The 12,480-nt window shown below is 41.4% G+C and overlaps 1 protein-coding gene across 1 annotated transcript in view; it reads right to left on the bottom strand.

Moving 5' to 3' along the window:
* Window positions 1-217: 217 nt before the first annotated feature.
* The window catches only part of LOC147013169 (uncharacterized), a 139,089-nt gene continuing 126,826 nt past the window's right edge, over window positions 218-12,480 (bottom strand). Inside the window, 5 exon segments of the mRNA XM_085854806.1 lie at window positions 218-456; window positions 5,967-6,011; window positions 6,013-6,100; window positions 7,043-7,256; window positions 7,899-8,053. Of these exon segments, the coding sequence (XP_085710932.1) occupies window positions 363-456; window positions 5,967-6,011; window positions 6,013-6,100; window positions 7,043-7,256; window positions 7,899-8,053 (596 nt within the window). The 3' untranslated portion in view covers window positions 218-362.

The following is a 12,480-nucleotide window of genomic DNA, read 5'->3' as shown; positions in this document are numbered from 1 at the left end:
ATAGTGATATATGAGTATTTAATACGTTATCATTCTCAAAATAAAACTTTATTACTTACAATCACAATAGACTTGAGATTGACTTTCGGAAGTCACAGATACTTTAATGGTAAGAGCTTGTCCGTGAAGTTTTCGATATGGATTAAAACCATATTTCGAATAATGTTGATCATATTTCCTTGATTGATTGTAACAATCCACTCATGAACTTCTGATGTCTACACCAAAGCCTTCAAACTCGAAAGACTCTGCAGAGTGAAGTTCACCCTCGTAAATGTGCAAATCAAACTCACAAACGTGAACCCGTCCTGATCGGAATAACATCCCGGTATAAAATCCAACATCTGATTCATTGAGTGAATTCAGGAGCATTGATCCATCTCCATTTGAAAGGTCTCCCACACAAGTTGCACGCTGATCGCCACTGTCATTATGAGCGGCTGGGCAGGTAAGAACCTGAGGAAGAGAAGGGCAAGGCTTGGATGAGTTTAGAGCAAAGGTCCATTCCTGTGAGCTGGCACAACATACATGTGGAGAAATTACATACACATACAATACAAATACACACTATGTCCACGTACACATTATACACAAACAATACACAATATATCATCACAAGAAATGTGCAGAGCTTCACAGAGCATTATTGGTGCTGCCGAAGCAGTGTCTTTGTAAGGGTTATGCTGGGTGGTTTGCCATTGCTTTCGCAGTATTCACTCAGGGCAAGAATTTTGAATTTGTCTTGGGAGGCGGCGATAGCTCACTTACTCTGTGTGACATACACCATTAGATCATTCATGTTCACCAACAAGCAGAGCTGGAAGACTAGTCCTTCAGCTTAACGTCCTTACAATGGACAGTCCACACATTGATGTCTTGCCTTGCACATGAATCACCAGGGTGACAGTTTATAGCTGGGCCGAGATTCAAACCCAAGCGAGACAGCTCAGTGGCGAGTGTGCAAACCTCTAGGCTGTCCTGCCATCCCATATATTATGTACATTATATACAATGTATATATACACGTTATATTCGCCACAAAATACATACAGTAATGAGTATACATACACAAATTATATCAACATATTACATATGACACATACTCGAGGCTTTCAAGCATTTCTCAGAATGCGATACTCACCATAGTCCAAGACATGGAAATACATTCTTTCTTTTTCTGCAATCATGATATACTGTTTCACGATATATAAAGGAAGATTTTTTTTCAATAAATTGTAGAAACTTGTATGTTGAACTATGACGAGTTTCCTTCACTAACTATTGCAAGTATCCAGTTATGGGATCATTTTGAATTGTATGTGTGTGTGTGTGTGTGTGTGTGTGTGTGTGTGTGTGTGTGTGTGTGTGTGTGTGTGTGTGTGTGTGTGTGTGTGCGCGTGTCAGTCATTGGTTGTTCTCTCCATATGCTGGTTTCAGATAGTGAAACTGAGCTCTCGCAGGTCTCAAAATTTCTACCCCTGTGTGTGCATGTATGTATATATATATATATATATATATATATATATATATATATATATATATATATATATATATATATATATATATATATATATATATACACATTACTACTGGGCTATGCTTACACATTGTAAGCAGTGATGAACCGTGCTTCCCCATTTTCTTTGGTTGCTCACCTGCTGTACATTTGATTTTTCATTTATTTATTTTTGCATTGATTTATATTTTCATTTGCGGATGCTTTCCGACGGTTCTGTGATTTTTCCTGGTGTATTGGCTTCGATGTCCATCGGCATGCAAAATTAACATGCTGCCCCATTGTCTCAGGTCGCTTACCTGCATTTTTTCATTTTCATATTTTCATTTACAGTATTTATAATTTCATTTACGGATGCTTTCTGACAGTTCTGTGATTTTTACCCGTGTATCAGCTTTGATGTCCATCGTTACACAAAATTTCAGCTTTCTACATCACCTGGAAGGTACCGATCTTTAACATCAGTCAGTCAGTAAATCAATGGTTTGAATGAGCTTTATATATTAGACTCGCAGGGGTACCCAGCGTTACTGAGCAACACCGGTTCCTTCCTCCCACCCCACCCCTTCCCCTGCCTCCTCCCACCCAGTCCCTCTGGACTGTCACCCCACCCCTTCCCCTGCTTCCTCCGACCCCACCCCTTCCCCTGCCTCCTCCCACCCATTCCCCTTCCTCCTCCCACCTCACCCATTCCCCTTCCTCCTCCCATCCCACCTCTTCCTCCTCTCTCCGTTAGTTACCAAGTGCGGCTGCTTGTGTTCAGATTCAAGTTTCTTGTAGAGCGCTCATCGAGTGGCTTAAGCACTCAAACAAACACTCGATTCAAAACCGTTGATAAAGAACGGCTGTCTTGACAACCGCTACCGAGCTACTTGGTAACTGAACACATCCCTTGACATCTCAACAGCATACAGAACATACAAAACGCCGACAAAAGGACAGTTTTCTCGATTAAAGATTTCAAATAGTAATCATGAGTATTTTCGTTGTCATGAAAACGTACCATGTTCGGTTTTAAAATGTACATGAACTCAGAGGTGATGTTGAGTGTACGAAAGTATACATGTACATTTCATATAACTTCAAAGTGTACGTGTATATAACTTGTTTAAAGTGTACATGTTCATGATAAATATCTTGGTAATTTCCCCGGCAGCCTCCTGACTACTTAATTACGCACGCAGGAGCTTCATGACCAAGCCAATTTTAATGTTTATTTATTTCACATATTACATTATGTAAATTGCATGTCCATCGGTTCGTTTATAAGCCTTGAAAAGTCAGGCAAAAACCAAATTTTTTTTTTTTTTTAAATGAAAGACATTTTCTTTCCTCGACATCATGAGAACGTATCTTCATTGGTGTATATTAGCCCGCTGCCACGATCGCTGTGAACAAAACACGCATTACATCGTTGTAATCAAAATGTACCTTTGTTGCCTCAAAACGGTACCTTTATTTTATGATAGAAGACGTGTTGTTCAGTCTTCAAATGTTAAAAAAAATAATAATAAATCAAATACAGGTAAGCGACCCGAGATGTTGGGAAATCACAGTTCATATGCTTACACAATGTGTAAGCATATCCCACAAGTATGTGTGTGTATTCAAGTTGCTGTTGTTGGGTGCTCTCTCCACACGTGGGTGGGTTTCAGGAGATGGAATGGAGTCCAACCCAGTCTCAAGGGATCCACCTCCATTAGCATGTGTGTACTGTATAATATGTGTATATAACATTTAATATGGAATAGGCAAAGCCTAGAAGCGAACGTAGAATTCTTCTTACATTCGATGCTGCAATTTCCGGTTACTTCGGCCTGGATTCGGGATCAGCGATCAAATAATGTAAATCACGCTGAAAAATTATTTTTTGATGATGCAGGAGATATCTTTATTAAAATCAGTGGAGGAAATATACACCATGTCTGATATTTGGGTCTTTCATGTCTCTGACGATGCCTTTATCTCCCGGCATGCATCATTCCCCATAACAAAAACCGGAAGCAAAAAAAAACCGGAAGCAAAAGGGTCATAGCCGACGACACGGATTCCAAATTGCCATGGTATTGTGTTGTTGTTGTTGTTGTTGTTTTTTCCTATTCTCTCATGTGCACGCGTTGAGTAAAAAACCGGAAGCAAAAAAAAACTGGAAGCAAAAAAAAACCGGAAGCAAAAGGGTCATAGCCGACGACACAGATTCCAAATTGCCAGGGTATTGTGTTGTTGTTTCCTATTCTGTCATGTGCACGCGTTGAGTATGAAGCTCACGACGTTCGCTATAACACGTTGCGTACTGTATAATGTGTGCATGATCACATATCAATATGTCTGTATATAATATTGTCGTGTCCACGCCGATTAACACCGATGCGGGACGGATAGATAGACCAAACTGGCTATTACAGCCTTGGACACGTCTGATTAATAGCGGCTTTGCATGCTCGGGATCACAAGAAGTATACACGAACCTTAATCGAACTTAAGATGTTTTATTTCCCAACCAAAATAATTACCAGGGGATGGTGGAATCACAACGGGGGAGTACGACTGCAGGTTGTGAAGGGAGGGGGAGAAAGGGGGAACACGGAATTCACAATAGATAATTTACCATATACAGGAGAAATAAATAAGTCTGAAGGGCCCACACACCAGACTCGAGCACAGATGAGAATGGGAAACGAAAACCCGGGTGAGGCCTTAGCTGCCTTAGCCGCCACTAAAGGTCGAAGGAGGTTATGTTTTCATCCCGTCTGTACGTCTGTTTGTTTGGTTGTCCGTCTGTCTGTGAACAGGATATCTCAAAAGGTGTCGGACAGATTTGGACGAAATTTGGTGGACAGGTTTGGACGAAATTTGGTGGACAGGTTGGGTGTGTGACTAGGACAAAAAGATGAGATTTTGTTGAAGATCCGGATCCAGATCCGAGTAGTAGAATATTAAAAGTGATGATTTCACCATTGAGAGACAGGGCCAAAACGATTTACAGCAAGCTATCTTTAAGAGTTGTGGACAGATTTGAACGAAACTTGGTGGCCAAGTTGGATGTATGATGAGGAAGAATTGATTTGATTTTGGTGAATATCTGGGTCTGAAACTAGATCTGAGAATTTTAAAATTTTCCAAGTGATTCTTCACCATTGAGAAATGGAGCCAAAAACGATACAGTATATACCATGATATCTCAATTTTGTTTGATGGATTATGACAAAACTTGGCAGATGAGTTGGTTAGATGACAAGAACAAGCCAATGAAATTTTGATTCAGCTCAGCATATCCGGCCTATCAGTGGGATACAAAATGTAAACTGTTCTGCCTGGCATAGGTATACACTCTACTGAGTGCTGCACGAGTTACCCTCGCCGAAGGAGAGGGTATTTTCCAAGGATTACAAGGAATTTATATACAGGAGGCCATTCGGCCCATCATGCCTGCACCACACCAATACCAGATTTAATAAATCCATCAATACCCCTTCCCTTCGAGTGCAGCCTTTTGGCTGCTCCACTGGTAATCAGTTCACTGACCTCAGAAGGATGACGGGCTGAGGCAACCCCCTGGTGTTTATTCAGCTGACAACAGGGCTTGAACTCAGGACCCAAGGATCCAAAGCCGCCACCCCAACTGCGAAGCCAACACCAGGTTTGCATTTGGGTTCGTTTGTTTGTTTGTCTGTTCGTTTGTTTGTTTGTTTGTTTGTCTGTTTGTTTGTGAGCACAGAACTTTCGTGTTTTTTGACGCAACCTCTTGTCGGATTGAGATGAAATTTTCACCATTGGTGGGACTACTCATGCAGAATGTTGTAGTGATAAATATTACGTCATCGGTCACGTGGTGTGGCAACCATCTTGGAAAATGGAAAACTTTGGACCTCTGTATCTCTGAAACCGCACCAAGGAAAAAATTGAAACTTGGCATGCAGCAAGTATTCTTCATGAGAAACGAGTGTGATTTTTTAATGATGTCATCGGTACCTTCATTATGACATCATAATTGCATGTGTGGAACACTGCATGCGATCAGTATGAAAATTTTTGAGGTTCATCTAGGGATAAAATGGTCCACAAAAATTTTAATGACATCATCGGTCATGTGAATCAGCAGCCATATTGATTTTTTTTTTTAAACCTTCAAAAATCTCTTTTTCTGAAATGGCTGAACCAGTCATCACTGCCAGCATTTATATCGTGGCAGTTCTAATTATGTCTCTTATTAATTACATAATACGCCCGTACACAAACACCACACAAAATACACCACACAGAACTACACAAACACCACACAAAATAAGTCCGAGTGAGGGTCTGCAATCTCTGATTGCTCTTTTCCTTTTTAAAAAATGAAACTGCATCACATCAAATTGGATTTCGACACTCAGAATGATGTCACAGGAACACGTTAATGTGTATTAGATGCTTACAATGCTGGGATGAGATATTATTAGATGCTTACAATTTGCTCAGTTTCAATGGACTGGAACTTCCACTGGACTGACGTTATTGGTTCTGATCCATTTGGCCATTTACATTCAAACAAGGGATTATCTCCTTCCTTCATGGAGAATGAGTCCTTCCTCTCCTTCGTTCCTGCACTCAGCACAAGCACGATGTGGGAAATAATCACACAGAATCAAGCACGAGTAGATATACCACATCACATCGTGTACTCCAAGAGCATGTGAAATACCATAATATGCAAAAAGGTCAATAATGAGATCTGCATTTTTGACCTCAAACAAATCGTTATGGTTGAGAATTTTTTTCTTTTAATTGCTGATCATTGTCTCTCCCTGTTGGTGATGGAACCTCAGCTGACACGACCAGGTTCAGCGCTCATTTTTTTGAATATAAGAGTTCAACTTTGTAGTTCCATTTGCATTTACAGCAAAGTGTAATTCTGGCTGGATTAGTGAAAAATCCAGGACATAGGTGTGCCAGCATTGAACCACTATCAACATTACTTATTTGGTTTGCAAACTTTCATCAGATGTTTTTGAAACAGAGTGTTTTGATGCGAGTGAAGCAAAATGATTGTGTCGGTGGTTCAACTTTGGCCTGGACTTCTGTTTACAATCACAATTGATTTGTAATGAATGATAGATACAGCACTTCCATCAGTAATGTTAACTTCTGAAACGGTTTGACAAAAATATACACCTCGACCAATAAAAATCAGGTCCTAAACTCACTAGAAGTTTGTTATTGATTGAGGTAGTTGGTCTTGCACTGATGTGTGGTTCATTCTGTGCACTTTTAAGTCCATATTTAAATTACTTGCACTGCTCAAATACAGATGTCAATGATTGGCAATGATCACCAGAATGTGAAACCAATCAGCGAACTTTCAACAGTTTCTTTGAGCAGAAATTTCATAATTTGCTGTTCTACCCTCTGTTATTTCATTTTCCACCTTCTTGAATTCCTCAATAATTGTGTACACTTATTAGTCTTTCTTTTAGAATGAAATAGTACAGGTCAAGTTTGAATACTCTCAAAAATCACACCATTTCTCCAGTCGACTACACTTACCAATATACAGGTTAATCTTGCAGGTACAATTTTCTTTGGAAGTGACAAGCTTCCCAGTGTACTGCCCCACGTCCGATTGCTGCACTCTCGTCAATAACATTGAACCATCGCCATATTTAAAGTTTCCCTCAAAGTGATATTTATGGTGTCGCACAGAGTGCTTGTGGTGGTGATGAAGATCACGACGTTTTGGTTTTGCGTCTTTGTAGAGCACCTGGAAGGGTTTCAGAACAACAGATTCAAGAATGTGAGAATAACATCACAAAGCTATTTTATCATAAAAAAAAAATATATATATATATATATATATATTTAAATCTGGTTGGAGGACAAGTATTTCCTGACATAAACTTTAAATTACTAAGCGCATGCAACAGACAATGATTTGAAGGAAAACATTAATATTTGGACTAATAACATCAAGAGATGGAGTGATATCAAATATTGACAGAACAAGCTATTCATTGGATAACATCATTGCCTCGATGTAGAATATTTGACTTTGAGTTGTGCTGTCTGATTTTGATTCCTGATCTGACTGTAAACTGTCGTCCTGGTGAAACACAGGTGGGGCGATGCATCGTAACAGAAATCTGTCCTTTTTAGGGGATGTTAACATGGTTGTCCTGTCTGTTAGCATTTGCTGATGGATCTTAGAAATGCATTGGTCCATTTCGAAAAGATATTCAAGTTCCTGCCAGAATCTAACTTGGTACTACATAAGCAGTATCTCAAGAATAAAGCAACCAACCGAATGAAATTCCTAATTGAATCCTGATCAGTATTCATTCATCATAATAGGATAGCAGTTTCAGCAGATATCTATGGTAAATAATTGCATGAAGAGGCATCTTACAGTGCTGTCACGTCCATTCGACTTGAATGTCCATTCAATATTTTGCACATTTCCGTTCTTTCCAGGCGATTTGCAATTTAGAACAACATCTTCGGATTCATCCACGACCATTATTTTTGGCTGTTTGCTTGACCTCATTGTGATGTTGATGGAGACTGAAAGCACAATCACACAATACAGGGGTACAAAACCATAAGTATTTCAACAAAAGAATGGTGTGCATGCAAAAGTCATCAAACTTGCACTTGAGTTTAAGCAACATCAAACTTAATTTTTCAACAAATGCTTTTTCAGATCATTGGTCAAGTTGTTCGTATGGAATTAATTAAAGTCAAATTATTTTGATTGCTTTTGATAGATTTGGATTCATCCACGACCATTTTTTAGCTCTTATGCGAGCCGAGTCATTGTGTATTTATAAAAGAAACATAATTGGAAGATATACTTTACCTCGTGCTGCTTGTTTTAAATAAAACCACAAATTTCGGTTTAGATTTTTAATTTTTTAACTTTTGTATGTGTTGTCGAGGCTCGTATGAGAGCTAACACACAACGCACAGCAAGGGGGGGGGATGAGACGAGGGGCAGGCGTGGCAAGGACAAAACAGTGGGGGACAGAGACATTAGGAGATCTGTGCAAGGGAGAGGGATGGGGCGGGGAACACGGGGTATACAAGATAGACACCACAGGGACTTTCAGGAAGGAAAGCAGGGAATTTGAAGGAGGTGGGTTTGGGGTGGATTAACGGGGGTAGAAAAAATCGAGGATTTGGATGGGGGTGATTTGGATGATAAGGCGTGATGGTGAACAGTTGTTTTAAAGGCCTGGAGGGAAGAATGGGATTGAATAGAGTGAGGGAGTTTATTCCAAAGGCGGGGAAAAAGAGGAATGAAAGAGTGAAGGTGAGCAGTGATTCGTGATTTTGGTAGTTTTACCAGAAGGGGATTGTTGGCGGACCTTGAGCGCCATGCGGAAATGTGGTGGGGACAAATCGCAGAGAGAGCGGGGGGGGGGGGGGGGAGAGACTGGAGAGGAGACAGTAGAAGACAGAAAGACCACCGACCTGCCTGCGGTGGGAGAGTGAGAGGCCCAAAGACTCAGCCTCATCCCCTCCCTTAACTCTGGTTCTGGGTTTTAGGATTTTTAACGGCTTCATTTATTCCAACCATCTTGTAGGGTCTGCCAGGAAATGTTTTTCACCCAAGACTTTCACAAAATGGTTGGCTATGCCTGAGGCTTGACCGATCAATTTTGGCAGCGATTTGTAAATTCTTTACGGTGCCAGAAAAAACTTGCCTAATCTTCACGAAAGATACTGTGGGATATTTAATGTCCAATGATAAGTGCAGGTACATGGGTCCTCCGGCTAAACATCCTCCTGATAGATGACGCACACATTGGTGAATCGCCCTGCTGTCGAAACGCCAAGATGACAGAGACAGAGACAGAGACAGAGACAGAGACAGAGACAGAGACAGAGAGAGACACAGACAGACAGACAGAGAGAGATATGTACATATCAATAAAGACTTGCGGTTGGTAATAATATCACGTGAATTCATTTTGAGTTCTCCAAACCTTTAATTGATCAAACAATCACTTGACATTTCAATCAGCAATACGGAGCAACCGTGCATCCACTGTCCTTTCTCAAAAGTAAATAAAAACTCCAAATCCCCCAAACATTGCGGAAAGGGGGTTGGGCAAAGCCAGACCCACCAATCAACACCGTTTTCGAACTAGACGCATGACCTTCAAATTTATTTTTGGTACGTTAAATCAACCGAACCAGAAATCAAATCAAACAGTCAAACCAAATCGAACCCAACATTGGTACGTCAAATTAAACCAACAATAAATCAAACGAACCACATAACAATCGAACTGAATCGATGTAACCTAAAACAAACATGAATATAACACTTGCTTCAACGTGATGGCTGTAATATCAATCAATTGGGCTAAAGCAACATGTAAAACCAACAAACATTAATTTAATGTAATGGTCTGAGGGACCAGGAATGATTGTGACTTTGTGTTTGAAAGGTGAGGGTGGTGGGTGTGGGGGGGGAGTATGTGTGGGGGGGAGGAGTATGTGTGGGGGGGAGGAGTATGTGTGGGGGGAGGAGTATGTGTGGGGGGAGGAGTATGTGTGTGGGGGGGAGTATGTGTGTGTGGGGGGGGGAGTGTGTGTGTGGGGGAGTATGTGTGTGGGGGGAGTATGTGTGGGGGGGGAGTATGTGTGTGGGGGGAGTATGTGTGGGGGGAGTATGTGTGTGGGGGGGAATGTGGGGGCGGAGTATGTGTGTGGGGGGGGAGTATGTGTGTGTGGGGGGGAGTATGTGTGTGTGGGGGGGAGTATGTGGGGGGGGGGAGTATGTGTGGGGATGAATATGACACAAAACAATTCACTTTTTACAGTTTGCATTTACTTTTTTTACACTTGTCTACACAGGATATATAGGAAAGGCAAATAAAATGCACTTCAGCGAACTCACATTTGCAATACATATCTATCCATCCATCCATTGGGACCATACTCTGTGCAGACCATTGGTGCTGCATCAGCAGTCTCCTGGGCTATTGGGTACAATCGTGGACGAGTCACCACTCCAACACAGGATACCAACAACCTGGTATTCATATTGCCAACCTCAGAAGGATGACAGGCAGAATCAACCCCACCTGGTATTAATTCAACAGCCAAGTGGGATTTGAACTATAGACCCTATGAAGCTAAGCCCACCACCCGAACCATTAAGCCAAACCAAGCATATTGCTATCCACATGAATTTGATATATCTTAATCGCTAAATAGAAAACTCAGGCATAACAAGCTTTAATCTATGTAAATTTGCTTTGTCCTCCCCAGGGGACTCACAACCGTCACAATGTAGTAAGACCCAATCACGTCTCTCACCCATAATTGAAGGGAATAATCAATTACCCCAGGTGACTAGGAATTTTATACATTAACCCTGATGCTCTTCCAGCCAAAGAAAGCTGCATAAAGTAACAAAGAGAAGTGACACAATGTAAGTAAGCCCTTTGCTGTTTCAAATCCGACCTGGGTTCCTCTACACCTGCAGACATTCATAAGTGGTACATACATGAGAATCGCAATGCCACATACCCCTTCAGCCACCAAACCGGTTTCCTCACTTGTTGGTCAGTCATTGGTGACAGCATCGAGAGAAGCACGCACCACGGAGGCTCCCAAGCATGCATCATGTGCAATTTCAATTGCAGTTAACATTAATAACAAGATCCAATCATGTCTCTCACCCATAATTGGAGGGAATAACCAATTAGCTCTCCCCTAATCAATCAACTCTCACCAGGTGGCTCAGGTGTGTGTGTGTGTGTCTGTGTGTGTGTGTCTGTGTGTGTGTGTCTGTGTGTGTGTGTGTCTGCGTGTGTGTCTGCGTGTGTGTCTGTGTGTGTGTCAACCTCACTCTTATTGAGAGCTGAGTTAATGATACTTTTTATTGGGAAAATAGAATATCTCTGATTCTAAATCATAGTAATGACATTTGCAAATTGTTGACCACCACAAGGAAATAGAAAGGAAAGAGGTTGGCTGAGGTGCGGTTGGTGGTAGAGTAAGAAGGCAGTGGTGAGTGCAAGGAATATGATAAGAAATTGTGGAAAAGTAAAAGACTGACGCAGCAATTTTCAGAAGCTAAAATACTTAAACTAGAAGGGCACTTAGTCGAGCGCATACCTCCACCTGATCCCATATAACATAATGGACCCCATAAATTTTTTAAACCATGTGATATATCGTTTTTGGCTCCATCTTTCAAGGTGAAGAATCACTTTAAAATATTCTCATATCGGGTTCCGGGATTCGGATCTTCAAAATCAAATCAATTTGTCCTCGTCACGAACCCAACCTGTCCATAAAGTCTTGGCTGTATCCGTCCACAACCTTTTGAGATACTGTGCTATATATCCATCCATCCATCCATTGTGCCCATACTCTGTGCAGAGCGTTGGTGCTGCCTAAGCAGTCTCCTTGGCTATTGGGCACAATCCTGGATGGGTTGCCACTCCGACACAGTATAGCAGCATGCTGGCACTCATTTTGACGACCTCGGAAGGATGACAGGCCGAGTTAACCCCACCTCGTATTAATTCAACAGCTGAGCGGAATTTTAACTAAGGACCCAAGGAGCCCAAGCCCACCACCCTAACCATTAAGCCAACACCAGACATGCTATATATCCGTTTAGCCCTATCTCTCAATGGTGAAGAATCACTTTAAAAAATTCTCGGAACCGGATCGGGATCTTCACGAAAATCCTTCCTGACTATAATTCATGGACCAGTTTTTGTGTGTTTGTCTCATTACTCCTCCAGTTCTTGTCCAATTACATCCAGACTTGCTACAAAGGATCAGCATGACTCCAAATAGTGAAAAGGGTTGTTTTTGTCTTTACCGGTTGTCTTGGGGAGGGTTGGGGGAAGGGGGAGGGATGCAAATTCTCCATGTAAATGTGTATCATGTAGCGCTGCCTCCAGATGGGGGAAGGTATTACAAGTACCCACAATTTACAGTACTGTATTCCTGTTGCCACG

Source organism: Eptatretus burgeri, chromosome 14 (assembly GCF_056783735.1).
Source record: "Eptatretus burgeri isolate ZD-2024b chromosome 14, Ebu_testis_v1, whole genome shotgun sequence".
Lineage (NCBI taxonomy): Eukaryota > Metazoa > Chordata > Myxini > Myxiniformes > Myxinidae > Eptatretus > Eptatretus burgeri.
This window is presented reverse-complemented; position numbering and strand designations above follow the sequence as displayed.